At 39.3% G+C, this 21,928-nt stretch overlaps 2 protein-coding genes across 3 annotated transcripts in view; both read left to right on the forward strand.

Annotated features, from left to right (window-relative positions):
- Positions 1 to 783: 783 nt before the first annotated feature.
- LOC126483665 (neuroglian) overlaps positions 784 to 21,928 on the forward strand; it is a 215,071-nt gene continuing 193,926 nt past the window's right edge. The window contains exon 1 of the mRNA XM_050106727.1: positions 784 to 1,039. The gene's annotated coding sequence lies outside the window, so the exon portion shown is untranslated. The remainder of the gene's footprint in view (positions 1,040 to 21,928) is intronic.
- LOC126483666 (neuroglian-like) overlaps positions 905 to 21,928 on the forward strand; it is a 36,866-nt gene continuing 15,842 nt past the window's right edge. For both annotated transcript variants that reach the window (XM_050106729.1, XM_050106730.1), the window contains exons 1-6: positions 905 to 1,054; positions 1,124 to 1,201; positions 8,895 to 9,024; positions 12,399 to 12,514; positions 13,223 to 13,416; positions 19,459 to 19,598. In XM_050106729.1, coding sequence (XP_049962686.1) covers positions 1,138 to 1,201; positions 8,895 to 9,024; positions 12,399 to 12,514; positions 13,223 to 13,416; positions 19,459 to 19,598 — 644 coding nt within the window. In that variant the 5' untranslated portion in view covers positions 905 to 1,054; positions 1,124 to 1,137. The remainder of the gene's footprint in view (positions 1,055 to 1,123; positions 1,202 to 8,894; positions 9,025 to 12,398; positions 12,515 to 13,222; positions 13,417 to 19,458; positions 19,599 to 21,928) is intronic.

Raw genomic sequence — 21,928 nt, forward strand, 5'->3', positions numbered from 1 at the left:
TTATTATCTGTCCGTTCGTTCATTGACCTCTCTATTCACTGTAATAAGTTTAGTGTGTGTGTTTTGCGACCGCGTCGCAAAACCGTGCGATTAGTAGACGAAAGGACGTGCCTTTCCAATGGGAACAGAAAACATTTGATCGCAAGGTCATAGGTCAACCGATTCCTCCACAGGAAAACATCTGATATATTCTATACGACACTGGTGACGGCATGTGCGTCACATGACAGGAATATGTTGTCGACCCACCTAACTTGTACACTTAGCGAATGGGTAAAAAGATTCTTCTACCTTGCCCGAATTAGGTTTTCTTGTGGATGTGATAATCACTCCCAAAAAAGTGATGAAAACATAAGAGTTTGTCACATAAACTGAAAATAAAAAATTCAACTTTTCATTTTTTTTTCGGTGGAAGAATTGAACCAAGGACCTCTCGTTCCGCAGCTGCTCACGTTATCACGAGACCACAGCGCTTCTGCATCCCCAGTGTCCTCGATGTTGCATATCTTTCCATTAACTACTCTGTTTGTATATTTTGCTTATTTTTTCACAGTTCTACACAACTTCTTCCTGTTTTCTCAATTGATCTGTGTTCAGTTTTTCAAGGCCTATCCACTGTGCCAACTTATAATTAAAATTGAGGGGGGTGCGATGGGGAGGTTCCCTTGTTAGTTGCGACTTGTCACGGAAATCGCAGTTGGACTCGATAGCATGTCGCAGAGATGAGCGTAGTACGAACTTTGGCCAACAGATGACACTGTTAACTGCGCTTTTCAGTTGCTACTTGCGACTCTTTAAGTTGCGACTTGTCACTGAAATCGCAGAAAGCAGTACGGAATTCGGCCAACAGATGGCTCACGGCGTTGAATGTGAAATCGTAGCTAGATTTTGTAAAGTTGTTATCGTGACTTTTCAATCACTGTTATTTCTAACAGATACGGGATTTCCTGCCCACCACTAGTAGAAGTAGAATACTCAGACTCATACTATACTCATATACATAGCCTGTTGCGAGTCGGTAGGGACAGTGCTGTGCGGCGTAAGGACAGCGAAAGTAAGTTTTACGGCTTACTTTGCGTTTTTAGTGTAATTTTCGAAGTCGATTAATTAATTTCTTTTACAGGATTTCTGTGGAACATGGATTCGTTCTGGATTATACGATTAGTGGTATTAATCACGACTTCCCAGTGCCTCGCGCTAAGTAAGTATTAAAATACTAACCGATATGTTTATATATAATGTCCTGAATTGCATGAAATGTGTAGGGCGTGTATGGAAACATTAGTGACAGATTGTAAAAACATGTGGTACACACTGAAATGGAACACACTTTGGATTCCCCAGGGAATGAGTTCATTATGGTGTCAACGCGAAATTACACATTGCAGTACTGTTTGCAAATCTATTCCTGCAGATACCGCTTCGGTTAATAATTACTAATGTTAAATCCTGCCCCAACTTGGACGTTATTCATTCTGGAATATGTAAAGCGTTTGTGTGGCTAACCCACTGACGATTTCGGAAACAGAATTGTTTTAAGATGGGAGTTGCTTCTTTCATTTAGTCTTATCGGGGACCAAACTTTTTCAGCTTTGTGTTTTCCCTCCCAGAACAGAAGCCACCCTTTTCCTCCAGTGGCCATTTCCAAAAAGTAACTTGGTTTCAGGTAAAGCACGGTTTCAACAGAGTCTGAAAGACTTTTTGATAGGCAACTCCAATTCTATAGATGAATATCTTAACAGAGACTGTGAAGCCAGCTTATGTAAAACTGTCTGCTAGATTTTAGTTTTGACAGCACTTGGTCACAATAGTCAAGATTAGTTATTTTTTGTATGATAAATTTATTAATAGTGCATAACAATGTTTCATTCGGACAGCGTGTTAATTCTGTAAATATTAGCTGTTCTAGTTTACCGCATTTTATTCACTTATTTCGACAATCCCTGACAAATGATCAGGGTAGTAAGTATTACATTCAAATGCTTTATGTTTTTATGTTATATTTTCTGACATTCCCACGAGAATCATCACATTTTTTGGGTCAACATTCCCACGAGAATCATCACATTTTTTGGGTCTATGAGATGAAAACTGAATCTATTCTAATGTAATCTATGGATCCACCTTACTTGCCGTTCATCATACGGTGCATCTGTTACAGAATTGTTACCCCAATATCCATTATAGCGCCTATCCTTCACTATCCAGGTGGTGTGACCATTTCTCTTGGGTCAGTAGATGGAAAGAGGCATTTCCCAATGTAATCTGTGTGCTCTCTCTGAATTTTGAAGACTCCAATTGGGCTGAAGGAATAAAAATGCATATGCCTTCATTTTCTTCCAGTTTTACAGTTAAACATATCCTGTTTAGTTTATGCTTTGTGGCATACAAAACTCCAAAGCAGGCAGCTTGTTTGGTGTTGCAGCTTTACATTAACTTTTTATAGCTACTTGTCATCTTTGTGGAATGATTTCTAGGTTGAACTCTACATTTTGGTAAAGCTGCCCATTTGACTGTGTGTCTGGTGTTACTGTTTGATTAGGGCCCATATGACAGTATGCCATGTATGATGCAAAAGAATTGTAGCGTCTGTGTAAAAAATATTTCTCATTATTTGTTTTAAATATTGCCCTGACTTTTATGTAATACGTAGAAAACTTTATATTTCATTATTAGCTGTGCAAAGTCACTTACTAGTCATCAATGAGCAGATTGTGTCAGTATTAAACTACTATAATATTGTAGTATAGCCTACAATTGATACCACAGCAACACTGTAACTTTTACACATATGACAATATAAAGAAGAAATACACAGTGTATTTTAGAAACAGTAGTTGTAATTGCATAAATTAAGAAGATGATAATCATTACATACAAAATAAGTTTGTAGTACAAAGTACAGTGACAAACACACACCCAAAAGAGTCTTATGAAGGAAATACGGAAGCGTCCGATCCCACCCGTCTGCTTTGACCCATGACGTCACAAATATGGCGGAAACAAAAACAAACACACACACTTTCCACAAGAAGCCTAATCACACTAACGGGACAAGCGCGGGAAATGGGGTGTTTTGGGTGGGGGGCAAACTAAATATAAACAAATTTAGACGCCTTGCGTAGCTACAACGTGTAAGTGAAGACAGCCATGCAAGAATACCCACCCACCACCCCAGGGGTCGTAACCCCTGCAACCCATAGAAGATAAAGATGCTTCAGTAGCTGATTAGTGTTTTTTGTCTTTTTAAAAAAAAAAAACTCACGAGATAGAACGAACAGATCAGAAAAGTAAATAAAATAAGATAAAACAGAACTGTAGACAGCCACACTCAAACCAAACTCCGCGCCGTCATGACGTCACACACGACAACACCCTTACGTCACGGGTCAAAGCCGACGCGTGGGATCGGACACTTCTGTTGACCCCTTATGAAAGTTGCTATCGACCCACAGACTATAAACACACAAAATAATGACGCATACAAATTCACATACTAGCAGAAAAGAGCTTGAAACTCAAGAACACATTCACACTACATAGATAACAGACATGTAGTAAGAGGATGAAAAACTTTTGGGAAGATATGAAGAAGAAGGAGGACTTAAACTAGACAACAGTTCCACGTGTGCTTTAAAAGACCAAACAAAATAATAATTTGGGGCATGTGATGTATGGCCACAATGACACTGCAAAGTTATATAAACTGTACATAACCTGTGGGAGCTGGCTATCTTCTGAATAACTACTTGATCTGTTCAACAAAGAGTAGCCAAATTTCTTGTTATAATATTACATATGTTGGCTTTAGCAGCTTTTAACCAAACTATTGGAACATTTTAATCCAACCTAGATCTTGGGCTATGCTGCAGATAATTAATTCACCTCAGTCTTAGTTCCAGTAAAACACTAGCTGTTAGTTATATTCAATGTCTTTACCAAATAGTGTCCAAACTGTAGTTATCAGTCTGGATGCACAGTCTTCATTCCAAACAAGTAACAAATAAAAGGTCAAAGCTATGGTGACAGATGTTAAGAAAACCTGTAAAGAATATTGAATAGTTTTACTGCAAGCATTTAAAATACATTACCTCTTTCCTTGCCTGTCAGTGTGTATCTTAAACAATCCTCCTATTGGCTGTGCAAAACTGTGTCATTACAAGAATTGAGGACTTGTTGAATGACTGCTCTGTTTTTGGTCTTCGATTTTTGTACTTCCTTTCTGTAGATATTGTCATGTTGAAATCGTAATCATGTACAGATCTGAAGGCAGGGTTGTCAGTGAAGTACAACACTTAGTACGGAAAGTATGTTTATTACCAATACCAGTGTACAGCCAGAATAGACCAAACCACCTGGATAGGGAATGCAGCTATTTATTCAAACTTTGAATATTACAGAATGCTGGTGTTGATATGTATTTTGTGATCCCTTGATGCCTCAAAACATGCCCTACCAACCGATCCCTTCTTCTAGTCAAGTTGTGCCACAAACTTCTCTTCTCCCCAATCCTATTCAATACCTCCTCATTAGTTACGTGATCTACCCACCTTATCTTCAGCATTCTTCTGTAGCACCACATTTCGAAAGCTTCTCTTCTCTTCTTGTCCAAACTATTTATCGTCCATGTTTCACTTCCATACATGGCTACACTCCATACAAATACTTTCAGAAACGACTTCCTGACACTTAAATCTATACTCGATGTTAACAAATTTCTCTTCTTCAGAAATGATTTCCTTGCCATTGCCAGTCTACATTTTATATCCTCTCTACTTCGACCATCATCAGTTATTTTACTCCCTAAATAGCAAAACTCCTTTACTACTTTAAGTGTCTCATTTCCTAATCTAATTCCCTCAGCATCACCCGATTTAATTTGACTACATTTCATTATCCTCGTTTTGCTTTTGTTGATGTTCATCTTATATCCATCTTGTAGCCATGTATGGAAGTGAAACATGGACAATAAATAGTTTGAGCAAGAAGAGAATAGAAGCTTTTGAAATGTGGTGCTACAGAAGAATGTTGAAGATTAGGTGGGTAGATCACGTAACTAATGAGGAGGTATTGAATAGGATTGGGGAGAAGAGAAGTTTGTGGCACAACTTGACTAGAAGAAGGGATCGGTTGGTAGGACATGTCCTGAGGCATCAAGGGATCACAAATTTAGCATTGGAGGGCAGCGTGGAGGGCAAAAATCATAGAGGGAGACCAAGAGATGAATACACTAAGCAGATTCAGAACGATGTAGGTTGCAGATGAAGCTTGCACAGGATAGATTAGCTGCATCAAACCAGTCTCAGGACTGAAGACCACAACAACATCAAGCAACTTATAGTCATTTGTTGCTGCAGATGGTTTAACACTTGGCAAAAATGGGACACAGCATTATCGTCAAATAAATTGGTACCAACCATAGTAATTGCTTTATTGGGGTTATGAATTTCAGTTATGACGCAACCGATTCCCATTCTTTCAGCATTTCTCTTATTGCACTGGAAGATTGCCGCTTTACTGTTACTGCCTCCTCCTCCTCCTCCTCCTCCTCTCCCTACTGTGAAAAACACTGAACCTCCATAAGCTCTTTGGTGGTCATTTGTTGGCTGAGATCTCCCACAAGCTCGTCAATCTCATTGTTATCCACTTCTAGTTCCATGCTCTTGGCCAAAGACGAAATCTATTTCACTACTGGCTCCACAGGTACTTATTCAAATGCCTCAGAGTCAAATTCAACAACACAGTCCAGCCAAAGCTGCTTCCAAGCAGAAGTGAGAGTTCTCTTGGTAACCCCCTTCCCTCGCCATATCTATCATTGCGATGCAGGCAACAATGTTGAAGTGAAATTTCCAAAACTCTCTGAGAGTGAGATTGGTAGCCTCAGTCAACTCAAAGTAATGCTCAAAAAATGCCTTAGTGAAGAGCTTCTTAAAGTTAGAAGTAATCTGCTAATCCATAGGCTGGAGTAACGGAATGGTGTTGGGACGTAGAAATTGGATCTTGATGAATTGAAATTCTTCAAGGAAGTGGTCTTGTAGTCCAGGAGAATGGGCAGGAGCATTGTCCATTACAAGCAAGACATGGAGTGGCAGATTCATCTCAAGCAAATATTATTGTTATTATTATTATTATTATTATTATTATTATTATTATTATTATTATCATCATCATCTTCACTTTCTCAGACGTTAAGTCCAGTTATTATTATTATTATTATTACTGTTTTTTTTTTTTTTTACCAAAGGACCAAATACTTCATTGAATCAATCACAAAAAAGATCACTTGTCACTCAAACCTTGTTGCTGGACCTCCACATCACATTTAACCTGCTCTTCTGGACTTTACATTTCTTGAAGGCTCATGGAGTTTCTGAATGGTACACAAGCAGTGGTTTAATTTTGAAGTCGCCACCTGCATTGGCACGGAATAGCAGTATGCTATGGTCTTTCTTTGGCTTGTGACCAGGCATTGCATTCTCCTCTGTTGTTATAAAGGTACACTTTGGCATCTTTTTCCAGAATAGACACATCTCATCACAATTAAAAACCTGATGCAGCAGATAACCCTCAGAATCTATGAGCATCTTGAAGTGGCTTATGAAACCACCCACGACTTCCCTCAAACACTTCTTCAGCCACTGATGATCCTGGCATCTTCTTATCAAGTTCGGCAGAAATCATTCTCGCCTTCTCACAAATGAAGTTCTCATTAATGGGTCACCTTGCAGTTGCTTTTCTTTTATACATATAAGGAGCAACCTTTTGACATCATCCAGAATACGGAACCGTTGTTTAGATACTCTTGTCACTCTCTTTGATGCACCTATCTCCTCAGTCTTGTCCTCGAGAATAATGCAAGCAGTTGATGTAGACCAATTATGCGTGCTAAATCAGCAACGCTTTCGTCATGTTAGCATTTTTCAATAATTTTACGTTTCATTTCTAAGGTCTTTTCTGTTTCATATGGTTGTCGTCTTGTGGATTTTATCTTTGGAGACAGTTCTAAGAAAGTTATTAAAATTTGCACACAGAAATCACTGTGTGAACACAAGTTTAGAAAAATGTGTGATAATAAGCTGCACTAAGATGGTAGCAGAAAGAGTGCTAAAGCCGGACTGCAGTACATATGTTTTGCATGTTATGCGAATTTCGCTTTATGGGAGGTGCTTCTGAAGCGATGTTCCACTGTATTTACAAACCCAGGGTATAATTTTAATCAACAAAAGTCATCTTACAAATAAAATATAATGCATGTAATATTTTGAACTGTTTCAGACGTAGAATATGTTAACATTTTACCAAAAATTGCACATGAAATTTTTCAATTGAGGTGCCAGCATTTTGTGGCTGTATCTTGAGCCATGAATTTTTTGACAAAACAAAAAAAATTGCAGTTATTATTGGTTTCTATGTCTTAAGTTTACTGCAATGAATTAGAGTATTTTACACCAGGTGTGTTTTGCTTAGGTGTGTTTTGCTTTTATTTACAAAGTATCTTCTGTAGTCATTCTGGAAATATGGGCACATGATACTGGTCGTTTTTACATTTTGGTTTTTATAGATTAAAAACAGTGTTTCTTTATGAAGCTGGTGTGCAATTTACTTGTGGTGTTTCAGCCTCTTGTTCACATATTCTGCAAATGACAGCTTTTCGTTCATTATTAGCGAAGGCTGAGGTTGAAAAAAAGCTTGTACTCACATTTGTCAATTTTTCAGTGGTTTTGAAAGTATTTTTTCTTATGTTACATTGGCATTTTTTCTACTTCACATTCCTTTAGAAATCTAATTGTAGTTACTGTACATATATTCCTCATTCAGCACAGTGTTTATCTCAGTACATTTGTTTTTCTGGATAGTTGTGAGCGAGTGCAGTTCTGTTTCTAAATGAGGGGAAATGGAAATAACACCAATGCTCAGAATGATCACACAAGATGGATTGTAACAGCTGCTGCAGAAAGTGGATGCGCAAACAAACATAAAAAACAAATGTAAATAAGTTGTACACAACTGCAACCAGTCACTTTTATTCAATAATAATGCTTTATTACATGAACCGGTTTTCGAACCCTTTCAGGTTCATCTAAGTTTACATAGCCGAAATTCGCACATTGTTCTAATTACTTGGTGTGGTATCAACAGATTATGCTTATCCATTACGGATATTTTAGAACCGTGACTGTGTGTTTCTTACTTTGTCCTGAATTTTGTAAAATTCTCCTTCCGAATCTGTACACTGCAAGCCGCTTTGCAGTTTTAGGCAAGAATATCTGACAGTGTGAAGTAAGTGCCTCCTTTTGGAATTGATGTGTTCTGTACCAAACAAACCTGTACACAGCAACACATCCAAATGATTCCATATACACGTAACATTCATCTAGTGTAATGTATATATTCTGCTAAACTAGGCTCAGGAGTCAGAAACTGCAAGTAAATGTTTTTAATCTCTGAACTCCTTATTTAAATAGGTTTTCATTGGAAATTGAAGACCTCATCAGGGATCTTAAAAATTTCACTGTAAAAACAAGTTACACCATAATTTAAAAGATTTCTTTTGTTACTAGAAGACAGTTGCCCAACACATATGCTTGTTGTCATAAACAGCAGTTGAGAAAAGGATATTCTTTTCTATGACCAGATGTTTTTAGAAACATAGCATATAAAGCAAGAAGTTATATTTTTCCCAATTGGAATTTCACTGCCTAGCTATTTTCGTGATTACCAAAAAAAAAGTATGCATTTTCATCCTCTTAGACAATACAAATACATAATGAAAACAGTGACAAAAATGTTGAGTTTAAAGTGTTAAAAATTATAATGTATCTATTTACTGTTGTTTTAAATGAAGTATTAACACAATAAATACATTTAACATTGTAAACTGTGTTTTATTCCAGTTCAGTCCCCACCACAAATCATTAAACAACCGCCAACAGATGAGCTACTATTTCAGGTAGCTCAACAACAAAATGAAAATGATAAGCCTTTCATCATAGAGTGTGAAGCTGAAGGTGAACCAGCACCTAAGTAAGTTTGCACATTGTACTTTCCACTTTTGTCTCTTTCGTTTCCTTCCCTTCCCATCTTTCATCCACCCTTTTGCGTTAAACCTACCTGTAGCCATATTGTATGATACAAGTATTTCACACAAGGTGGGTGACAATTTCATCCCTTGGTTGTAAATACCAACGTTCATAACTAATTCTAGGTGTATAGGGTATATCAAAAAGAATCACCCGATTTAAAAAATCATAACTATTATGTTATTTGAGATATGTGCGTGAACAATGTAGTGTTGGAAAGAGCAAACTCTCAAGTTTTACATAGTTCCCACTCGGCAGCAGCACTGTGTGCCCACTTCAGTTCTAGTAAAAATGGTGTCAGGACAACAGAAAACATTTTATGTTCTTCATTTTGTGCAGTGTGGGTCAGTAATAACTTTCAGCATGACTTTCGTACTAGGTATGGTGGGATCCTCCTACAGTACAGATCATTAAACGATGGCATAAACAATTCTGAGAAACAGGTTGTTTGTGTAAAGGCAAATCACCGAACCATCCCAGAGTGTCTGATGCAGACGTTGAATGCATCTGACATAGTTTCACAAGGACTCTGCAGAAATCTGGTCGTTGTGTAGCTTGTCACCTACAATGCCCCCCGATGTCCGTCTGCGTTGATGTTTACAGATCAAACCATACAAAATTCCGCTATTGCAAGTCAAGCTCTTCATCAAGGTGACAAACAGCAACGTGTGGAGTTCTGTAATTTCATTCTTGGCAAGATGGAGGATGATAGTTTTCTTCCGTGCTTAGTGTTTAATGAGCAAGCAACATTCCATTTAAAGGGAAAGGTGAACTGTCATAATGTGAGAATATGGGGTACGGAACAATCACGTGAAGCTGTACAACATGAGAGGGACTTTGCAAAATTTAATGTGTTTTGTGCAGTTTCAGGGGAAAAGGTGCGTGGTCCATTTTTCTTTGCCGACAACACATATCTGGATACACTTGAGAACATTTTCCCACAGTTCGAGACTGATTCAAACGACTTCATTTGCCGACGGTATGGGGCACCACCACACTGGCATGTGGAAATGCAGGAATTTTTAAATCAAACAATTATTGAATGCTGGATTGGTCACACTGGACCAAATGATTCACCCCTACATTGCTGGCCTGCAAGGTCACCAGAGCTGGCTGTATGTGATTTTTTTGTGGGAGTTTACAAAAGACTCTATTTATGTCCCTCTGTTACCAACAATGAATGAACTGAGAAATCACATTACGGCAGCTGTGAAAGCTGTAGGCCTAACTATGAAGAGGTACAGGGGGTGGGGGGTGGGGAGAAACTTCGAGTTTCCCATTCCTCAAAAAATCATTGTATATGTTTATTAGTTTCAGAAATATAGTCGTGCCAAATTGGATGATTCTTTTTGATACACCCCTGTATTGTCACATTTACATAGCTCATTTAACATTATTACTGTAGTACATGTATTTCAGTGATAACAGAATTGTTGAAAAGTCAGTATTATTTTGTAGTTTCATTTGGTTTTTCTCTTTCACCACTCAGCATTTATAAGACAGTACATTCTCTCTATAGTTTTTGCAAATTTATTTGCGTAAAACAGTATGAACAAGGTTTGTAGCATCGATGTGTGCGATTTGTGAGGAAATACAAATATAAAGTGAAGCCCCCAGAAGGGGAGGAGGATGAAACTTCACAGGTTGAGAGGGTATGTGATGTTATTTGAATGCTTACAATGTCGAGTTAAATTTATAAAGAACTTGGCAGTATGAGCTTGCTTATCGCTATGATGATGCACCCCCTGACCTGGATGCATGCACTAATTCGGTTGGGAATGGTGCCATAAAAGCTTTTGTAACCTTTCCTGAGGTGGGCTGGCCCACAACTTTTGTAACTGGTCATTGATATCCTGGCTACAGGCAGTGAGATGGAGTTGATGACTGAGCTAGCCCCACACACTCGGTCTGGGATCTTGCTGTCCGTGGGAATTCCTCAGTATCATGCAGACATTTAAGAGAGGCCATGCCCTGAATGAAAAGGCATTGCCCTGTTGAAAAGTAGCACCATCATACTGTCACAAGAGGGGTAGCACATGAGGATGCAGGATGTCTCTGATATACTGTTGCACTGACAGAGCTCTGTTATTCTCTACCAGCTGTGCCCAAAAGTTGTGCCTGATTGCTCTCCACACTATGATACTGTGAGTAACACTGCTGTTTGTCTCCCAAACAGTAGAAGAAAATTACCTGTACTTAGGTCGCTACCATACTTCCAGATGTGGGTCATCCAAGGTAGAGCAGAACAGTGTTTCATCGCTGAACACAATGTGATGCCATCCATCAGCAGTCACTGCTTCCTTGGCATGGTACCATTCCAAAGACAGCAGTTTGTGTTTTTGTGTTAACTGTAGCTTCCGCATGGGATAATAGTAGCCTCCACACAGTTGCTGGTTTCCTACCAATGACGTAGGATGATACAGAATGTTGCGAGGAGTCCAGTACTTGTTTTTGTATGGCAATTGCAAAGGTGAAGGGGTTACAATGTGCTTGTTCCACAATATGGTACTCATCCCTTGTAGCTAACTGGAACTTTGACAGGGAGTATGCCTGCTCTCATATTTCCATTCAGGCCAACACTAAACCACTGTCACATCCGAGTATCCCGCAACTGTGAATACTGCACGATTCTACCAGCCAGCCAAATGGAGAACCACTATAAAACTGCTTTCAAATTCTGCCAGGTGCTGATAATGCTGTCTCGCTTGAGTACACAGTGTCTGCTTGTCTTTCAGTGGTCACTAAATATCTGACATAATCCACACCCATTATGTAACCAGGCCTGATAACAGCACTCTGGTTGCCATTCTATCACAGAGTGTTGCAACTCTTAAATAATTTACATACCTGCCAGTGGTGTGAGTTGGTGTGTATGTGCGTATGCATGTGCCAAGTTACATAAAAATTGACATTATTTTTTGAGAGCCTTACTTTCTTTGTCATGGAGTGCACATTGGTTTTCATAAACAGTAATATATAGAAGAGTTTTATCTACATGAGTCTGGAAACTTTGCATTGTTCCTAGAAAAAAATTATTTTGAGTACTGTAAAAATAAGTTACGTAGTCTTGGGGCAACAACGTTTTGCAACGAAACTGAATTATCCACCTCACACAGACATAGAAAATACATTAAGATTGCAAGTTTATTTGCAGTTTTTTTATGAAGTATTTTTAGAGATAAGTTACTCTGAAAGTATCGACCAGTAGATTGAGTAATCCATTTGGTGAATGATATATACTAAGAAACTGGCAAGACAGTTTTCTCATTATTTAATTGAAATTAAAATGCTATTTATGTGATTATCAACACTTTATAGGTATCGATGGATCAAGAATGGAAAACATTTCAACTGGCAGGCTTATGGTAATAGAATCTCACAGCAGCCTGGAAGGGGCACCCTGGTTATAACATCACCCAGAGATGAAGATCTAGGTATGTGTGTTGTGTATGTACTCGTTGAATTGGGTACATTAACATGTCTGTCAGGAATGTGTTGCTTAGTATTTTGATATTTTCATCAAAGTAGAAGTATGTCTTCAGTGATGACCAAAACAAAGTTTTCATATGATACTGGAAATCACATAAATACCTCATGTGATCAGCATCTGTTCCAAATAATATTTATCAAGAAACAAAGTAGCAAACATTGTCACAGTTATCAGAGAAAAGGCTTTAGGAAGAAACCTCAGTTATACCAAGGTTAACACATATACTCTCTCCAGAAAATAATGGAAATTTGTGCCAGTAAGGTAGGTAAATTTGATTGATGTGCAGACGTGTCTCTACATGAACAAAGCTTTTTGTTCCCTTTTGTAATTAATTCTGTTATTTCTGCATGTGGAAAAAATGTAGTACTTTCCTATGCAAACATTATACATGTCATAATTTTTGTATCGTCTGTGTTAATAATATCTGTACAAGTTACATGTCATTTTACTTACTTTTGTGACATGCAGTGGACACTGATGGTGACCAAAGAAGCCAAAAGCTGATTCATGACCAAATAAATATAATTTTTTAGGACATTAGGAGGTATGAAGATGATTTAAATTTGTGGTGTGTTGGCTATAAGTCAAATTTTAAAATTATAATTGCAGAGTCATTGCTATGTATGTTTTATCTCATCTCATCTGAATACAGGTCAGTATCAGTGCTTCGCTGAGAATGAATGGGGCACAGCTACATCAAACTCAGTTTTTGTGCGGAAAGCAGAGCTTAATTCTTTTAAAGACGAGCCACCAATTTCTGTTACTGCGCAGGAGGGAGACCCTTTTAAACTCACCTGCCATCCTCCTGATGGATGGCCAAAACCAAATGTATATTGGCTGATACAGGTGTGTTTGCATTCCAGAAATTTTTTATACAACATACTTAAGTCATACAAATACGTATTTTTAATGAAAATGACACAAGTCAGATGCTTATGATCCAATGTGTAATTTTGTAATGATTTTGTTTTAAGGGACCAAAACTGTGATAATCTTTCTACATATGTTTGCCATAGTTTATTTCTCAATTACTTCTTGTTTGTGCTTATGATTTCTAGGCAATGATAATTTTACTTGTATAATTCGTAATCTTTCTCCTTTTGCTGCCACAATAATTTAAAATGGGCTCTTTCTCGCTGTGTATTTGTTATTTTCAGTTCTCCATTATTTGAGGAAATGCTTGTTATTTCAAAAACTGCTGAGCTCTTTATGCCAGTTTTGGTTCTGTCAGCTTACTTCTGCCTTTGTGTGGTCTGCATTGATTTTTATCATTCTCCATTTCAGATTTTTATGTGTATTATAATAACTATATGAAATAAGTAACTGAAATAATGGAAATTCTAGGTAGGAATGTCAACAATGTAGAAAAAGATAGATTGCTACTTACTGTAAAGATGACATGTCATGTTGCAGACAGGCACGATTAGAAGGCAGTGAAATGCACCTTTCTACCAAAGCCTTTGTTAGTAAAGAGAGGACACCCACACACACACACACACACACACACACACACACACACACACACACACACACACCCGCGCGCGCGCGCGCAAGCAACCAAGCATGCACACCTTACGCACGCATGACCGCCAACTTCATCATCTCAGGCGTTAATGCAGCGTCATCTAAGACGCAAGCAGCAATCTGGAATGGGTGGGGAAGGGAAAGGGATAGTGATAGTAGTGTACGGGTGGGGGGACAGACTAATGCTGTCCGATAAGAGTGCGTAGGGACTAGACTCAACAGGTGCAGCAACAGGCAGTTGTGAGCCAGGGAGGTGGGGAAAAAAGGAACAAAAAAAGGAGAGGAACGGAGAGAGATGGGCGGATACAGTGACGGAGGGCTACAAATAAACAGGATGGGAGATGAGAATGGGGAGGAGAAGATAGGATATAGAAGGTGGAAACTGTTGGGTGGAGGGTACGGGGACAGTATGTTACATTATTATCATAGGTTGAGGCCAGGATAATTACGTGAGTGGAGAATGGTTGTAAGGATAACTGCCATCCGTGCAGCTCAGAAAAGCTGATGATGGAGCGAAGGATCCAGATAGCTCGGGTAGTGAAGCAGCCATTGAAATCAAGTGTGTTAGTTTAGTTGCATGTTGTCCCACAGGATGGTCTACTGTGCTCTTGGCCACAGTTTAACGGTGGCTGTTCATCCTGATGGACAGCTGGGTGCTAGTCATACCAACGTAAAAAGCTGTGCAATGATTGCAGCAGAGCTGGTAAATGACATGGCTGCTGTAAAAGGTGGCTTGGCCCCTTATGGGGTAGGATGAACCAGTACTGGAATAGGAAGTGCTGGGTGGGTGGATTGAGCAGGTTTTGCACCTGGGTCTTGCACAGGGATATAATGCTTGTGACAAGGGATTTCTGATTGGAGTGGCATAGGGATGGACTAGGATGTTGTGGAGGTTGGGTGGGTGAGGGAACACCACTTTAGGAGAGGTGGGAAGTATCTTGGATAGGATGTCCCTCATTTCAGGGCACAATGATGGGTAACCAAATCCATGGCGAAGGATGTGGTTCAGTTGTTTCAGTTCGGGGTGGTACTGGGTGCCAAAGGGGTACTCCTTTGTGGCTAGTTTATGGGGGTGGTGGGAGGCTTGCGGTTGTGAGGGCAAATGGCGCAGATCTGTTTGTGGACTAAGTCTGGGAGATAGTTCCTGTCTGGAAGGCCTTGGTGAGACACTTGGCATATTGAGCAAGGGAGTTTTTGTCGCTGCAGATATACCGTCCCAGATACCCAGGCTATAAGGGAGGGATGACAGCTGTCAAAATGCAGGTACAGTTGGTAGGTTTAATGTGGACACAGGTGTGGATGGAGCCATCAGAGAAGAGAATGTAAACATCTAGGAAGGTGGCATGCTGGATTGAGGAGGACCAAATGAAGCAGATAGGAGAGAAGTTGTTGAGGTTGTTAAGGAACGAAGACAGGCAATAGAAATTATAATTATCCTCCCAAGCAAAATGTGTGAGGTAAGTAACTGAGCAATTTCTTTCTTCCAAAATTTCTTGCTCACTCAACAGACATGACGTATTTGTAGCAGGATCACAGCAGAATGCGAATCCTAACTAGGACAAACATGAAATTATGTCAATGCGATCATATTGAGTCGGCCATTCATGACAGCAGCTGTTACTTTCGCTAATATTTCTTTTGAAATAATTCTAGAAATTGACAAGAGAAGGCAGCACCAGTTAAGGGGTAGGTCACGAGATCTTTGTACATTGTTTTCATACAAAATGAGTCCAGTTTTCAAGTGATAGGTGGTTCACGCATCGAGAATATTGTGACATGATCTGTACTTGGGCAAGGTCTTTTTAACACAAAGTTGCAGCCCGGCTTGCTCTCCAAAGTGATAACATGAAATCAAAATTTAAAACTTCACATTTCCTTCACTAGCCACACCATACTGTTCAACTGACTGCATAGACACCTTAAATCCATTTAGTGATTTTATATAGGACCAGGATTTTCTCGGGTTCTCTGCAAGATATTTGATAAGGTATGACGCTGGTAGTAGTTATATTGATCTTTTTACAGAAGTGTGAATCTCTACTAACTTTTGCCTTTGTCATATGTGCTTTCTGTTTTGAACCGAGTGTGCAACAGTCTTGCTTCCTCAGCATCTTCCGAATTTCTGTCTGTAATCCACTTGCTCGGCGGGTAGTTCGCCAGAATGTGATATACGATCCCTTTAAGCGTCACCCATAATTCCTCTACATCCATTATAGTGGAACTAAATCGTATCCATTCATTGGTTAAGTGGGATGCTAACAACTGCCTACCTGCTCTCTCTAGTAAACATACTCACCTAACCTTCTTGTTTGTATTATTAACTTTGGTAAATAATGTCACTGTTATATCTTTATCACTAATCCATTTGTCTTTATTGACATTGTTGATAAGGTCAGGCCTGTGTAGCTACAAGTTCTAAAATATTTTCATAGTGTGTGGGCTCTCAAACTAGATGCCCAAGACATGTTTTAGGAAAACGTGTCCAAAAGTACTTACCAAGACAGCCTGTCTGTACCCGCTGCAATGAATCCATAGAGATACCAGTCTATAGTTAAAGTAGTCTCAATCTAATATTGCTTGATCTGGGTATTTCTGCACTACTGAGTGTAGATTTCCTTTGAATGACTCTGAAACTGTCATGGTGGAATTGAATGGCCAATAAAACTATCCAGTAATTAACTTAATTTCAGCTAGACCTGTTGTACATGTCCAGATAACTCCACAGTCACACTCATATTTTTGTCGCTACAGTGAACACTCCCTCTCCTATGGCCTCTCGTCTTTTCCTCTGACATAATTCAGTGACACACTAAATATTTCAGAGATTTCTACTTTGAGTTTTAGCCAGCCCTCAATCCCAAAATAATTTGAGTCTGACACATTTCCTAAAGGGCAGTAAATTTGGGAACATTGTTACAAATACTTCAGCAATTCACTGACAAGAGTTTGACTGTTGAAGGGTCTTTAGTCTGAACATGGCCTGATTTCACTATGTGCTTGTCGACCGGAGATTGTTCATCAAAATACCTCAAATTATTCATCAAATTACCTCAAATTAGTGGTTAGTCTAAAAAAAAGAAACCATGTGCGCTCCACAAGTACTCTACTACCTGAGTAGCTGCTTCCTTTGTAGCTGCTTCCTTTGTAGCTGCTTCCTTTGTAGCTGCTTCCTTTGTAGCTGCTTCCTTTGTAGCTGCTTCCTTTGTAGCTGCTTCCTTTGTAGCTGCTTCCTTTGTAGCTGCTTCCTTTGTAGCTGCTTCCTTTGTAGCTGCTTCCTTTGTAGCTGCTTCCTTTGTAGCTGCTTCCTTTGTAGCTGCTTCCTTTGTGTAGTGGACCCTATCCTGTTAGGAGGGGTCCTACAAATCTCCACCCAGCAAAGCAGATCCAGAGAACTGCAACCAAGACTGCCACAGATTCAGGGAAGCCTTCAGTTGGGACACTACACTCGGCTCCAAATACCACAACTTGTAGACAGCTGCACGCTGTATGCTCGATAGCTGCACAATTGGGATGAGTCCCCTCCAGCAGACATACTAAGTGCCCTTGGGATTTCTTTCTGGTCCTGAATGTTATTTACTTAAGGAGCTCCATAATACATCTAAAGTTGGAGCACCAAATAACTAGCAAATCCCTCCTCCTGTTTACCTGCTTGGACCTTGCTGAAGGAGCGGTCACTTGTCCCCTCAGAGGGTGAATGAGTGAGGCCAGACAGCCAACCTCCACATTGACCCTCGGCCTCGAGTGGTGCAAACATGTTACCACCCACCACTCACCCTGCTGTGAGGGCAGATGCACCGTGTTGGTACATTGGAAGGTGCCCCAGCAGCAGTTACTGTGAGCAAAACAAGCGACACTTGAGATGATCCGTGCAGTGTGAAAAATTCTACGCTATTGCTACACCCCAAGGGAGCACTCTGAAGATGGTTGACCATAAAAGCATACAGAGAAACCTAAATAAGCAATTTGTTGTCCTATTGATATGTCATCAATGTAGACTGATGCCTTATTGAGCTGTGCAACTGGCTGTTCAAAAGAAGTTACAACTGTGTTACAGACTGATTGAATCTACGTTTTACAGTTACAAAAATGCAAGATTACACCTGTTAAATAGAAAAACACACATGGAATTTAAGAATTAAACTACGGAGAAAAATCAGAAAAAGCTAAATAAGCAACATGCTGCTCTGCTGGAGTGTAATGGGCAACAGCTGAAACCTGCACGGTTTTAAAGTGTTCTGGCTGACTACATTATGCCAGCTCTGCAATTCCAGATGGAGTAAGGGCTTGTGTTTTATGCAGAGGGTAAGAGAAGAGGAGTGGGAGGCAGCATTGGAAAAGAGTGACTGACACTTAGGAGGGAGAAGCAGAGGGTGCACAGGATAGGAATGTGACATTTACTTCTTCTGGCCATGGGCACAGGGGAGCTGTGCACATCACACAGTGCACATGAAGGAGTGGATTGGGAGAGGGAAATATAATACAGCAAGGAGGAGACTGCGGAGAGAAGGGTATGAATGTAGGAAGAATTAAATTAAGCTCGTGGGGCAGGGCTGGAAGTAGGTGTGAGGCAAGGGATAACAGAGATAGTGGCCTGGAGGATTGTGGGATTGAAGGATGTGCCCATGAAATATGTGAAATGTTATGTGTAAAAACAATGTAGTCAGGTCTTCCAGTCTCCATTTGTGTCAGCAATTTTAATCTGCTTTGGGATAAGAGCTATATCGGTTCTGCTGCATCACTCATTTGTGCAGGTCTTTTTTTACTTTTCCTTTGGAAATACCTGCCTGGTAATGGGTTAACAGTTTTTAGTTATTATGTAGGCGTTTATTGATACTTATGTTTTTGAGAGGGCTGGAAGTAGGTGTGAGGCAAGGGATAACAGAGATAGTGGCCTGGAGGATTGTGGGATTGAAGGATGTGCCCATGAAATATGTGAAATGTTATGTGTAAAAACAATGTAGTCAGGTCTTCCAGTCTCCATTTGTGTCAGCAATTTTAATCTGCTTTGGGATAAGAGCTATATCGGTTCTGCTGCATCACTCATTTGTGCAGGTCTTTTTTTACTTTTCCTTTGGAAATACCTGCCTGGTAATGGGTTAACAGTTTTTAGTTATTATGTAGGCGTTTATTGATACTTATGTTTTTGAGATGTGTTTATTATATAAAACAACAATAAAGATAAAAATGATGTGTGAGGTGCATGATGTAGCATTTTTAATTAGTTTCTTCTGAAAATTCATGTAAATTCTTCGTGGCATGTGATGGCAGGAAAAAAGTCTGACCTGAATAGAAATTGGTTTCTTTGGACTCGCATTTGCAGTCAAATGATTATTTATTACATGTAATTTTTCTTTTTTCCTTTAGAATAATGATGGTGGTAGTAAAAGCATCAATAACTCTCGTATGACTCTTGACCCAGAAGGAAACCTGTGGTTTTCAAATGTGACACGTCAGGATGCAAGTGATGACTTCATGTATGCTTGTGCTGCAACATCATTTTTCAGGTGAGTTTTCTTCAAAATGATTGTCAGTATGCTGTTCAAAGCATGGACCATTTACTGTCAGCAAACAAATGTACATGGTTCCTGACTGAACCAACTGAAGTGTGATTTAAGTGGTAACTGAATTGATGACATGACCAAGTACAGCTATGTTCAAGTCTAATGTTGTTCATTCTGTTTCACTCTATCAATAGGAAACTAGTGGTGGAAAATATCTTCAGGGACAGGCTTCATCGTATGTTGTTCATGTCATTAACAGCATGGAGACAGGTTTAATAATTAAATGTGGAAGCTCTACATAGATTGACAATGTGAAAGGTACAGTAGCAGGACAATTATGCCGAGGGTAGCGTAATTTGTAAATGTGTACCCAAGTAAAAGAAGCAAATGCTCACAGCAAGTATTGTTAGTTCTGTGAGAAAGGCAGCATGTTCTGCTATACTAAGAAAATTTGATGTAATACTATGAAAAAAAAAAGTTTTTGTCAAACAGAAATGCCATCAAAAAATAAGCAAGAAAATAATAGAAAGTTTTTTTTGTTTTAAGAATTTGGTTTTAAGGCAACAGAGTAAATGAGTGATCACAGGTGAAGTACAAGTTGCAGTGAAGAAGGCATGCTACATCAAGAGTTCCAGAAAAATATGGAACAACTGATTTTATGGGGCAATAAATATGTTTAGACAAGGATGAGTTTACCACATCAAACAATTAATAACTGCTAAGTGTGCGCATTTATGAAGAAAATGTGCCAGTCAACTTCTGATTGATATTAGACTTTTATCGCAGGGCAGTGTTTCATTGTAAGAGTGTTGTGCCATCTTGCACACAAATGCACAGTGTAGAACAGTGCAAAATGGAGAGTAGTTCCATTGTGCGCATGAATGTCAGTGGAAATGGAAAACACAACTCTGAAAATAGCAAGTTTGCTTTTAAAGTTGTTTATCGTTAGTGAAGGGAGAAAATGTAGATGTCATCAGTGAGTGACTCCAATGCTGAAAGATCAGGCTGTATGATGGAAACAACCTTTTTAAGTGACTCAAGTCTGTTTAATGATCAGAGGGATATCAGTGATAAAATTCTCTGGTGACTCTGCTATACCCTGTGAAAATGAGGAAGATGTACAGGACATAATGAGTGAAATGAACAGCCTACTTAGCACAGAATAGGGATTGAGAGTAAACTGAAGAAAATGACAGCAACAAGGAGTAGCAGACATGAGATTAATGGAAAACCATCAAAACTGGGGGCCACGAAGTCGACGAATGAAGGAACTAACACAATAACATATGACAGGCGAAGCAAGGATGATGTAAAAAGCAGACCAAGCCAAAGAAGGCATTCCTGGCCAGAAGCAGCCCACTAGTATCAAACATCAGCATTAATTTAGGCAATGTGGATGTAAGTTTGGAGGACAGCATTGTATGGAAGTGAATCGTGTACTGTGGAAAACTGGAAAAGAAGAGCATCGAAGAATCTGTGCAGGAAGTGTCACTGCTTGTTTCTCTATGCAGGCCGTGTTCTAAAAATGAACAACTTAGAGAAAGAAGCGGCGACACTTTTTGCAGGACCTGTCTGTCATTTAGCAGGATGAGGGCTGGGCACGAATGTCGCAATTGTGGCTGAGTTTTGCGATTGATGGGGCTGGTAAGTGCGGTGCCACACTGGGCACTCTCTGGAGTTCAGTCCTTGTGACATCAGCGTGATTTGTAAGATAAAGGAAGCACTTTATGGCATTCTCTTCTCAACTATTATTGAGATCTGGTGGGCAATAGTCGACTCCACTTGAACTATCAACACAACTGGTACTGCCAAGGGTAATCTATGATTCTCACATTGCTGGCAGTGGGTTATACATAACGCTGGTGACTACTTTTAAGAACAGTACAACTTTGAAACTTGTATCTGTTTTGTATAAGTTGTAATAGTTGCCACTAGTAAAGTTATGACCCTCGTACATAGATATAGCTGGTAATGTAATTGTTTGTACAAAAATTTTACTTTCCGCAAAAATAGCGCTAGATTCTTCGGTTTTTTTAATTGATGAACATCACCCCATCTTTTCAGTGAAAGGGAGAACACTAAAAGTTGGCAACATTCCTTCTTCGTGTACCTCTAGGAACATTTATGCTCAATTTTGTACCCAAGAGGATACATCAGCTTAATTAGTTAAATGTTAATTGTATCTGAAAGGAACAACTTAACCATAGAAATATATTAATCAGTTTTAAGTGATGAAAAGTAGTAGTAGAAGTATTATATTCAGTTCATAATTAAATGATTTTGTGTAATGGCTAATTTAACTTTGGTGTACCATCCGAGATATCTTCACACAC

The sequence above is a fragment of the Schistocerca serialis genome, chromosome 6 (genome assembly GCF_023864345.2).
Source record: "Schistocerca serialis cubense isolate TAMUIC-IGC-003099 chromosome 6, iqSchSeri2.2, whole genome shotgun sequence".
Lineage (NCBI taxonomy): Eukaryota > Metazoa > Arthropoda > Insecta > Orthoptera > Acrididae > Schistocerca > Schistocerca serialis.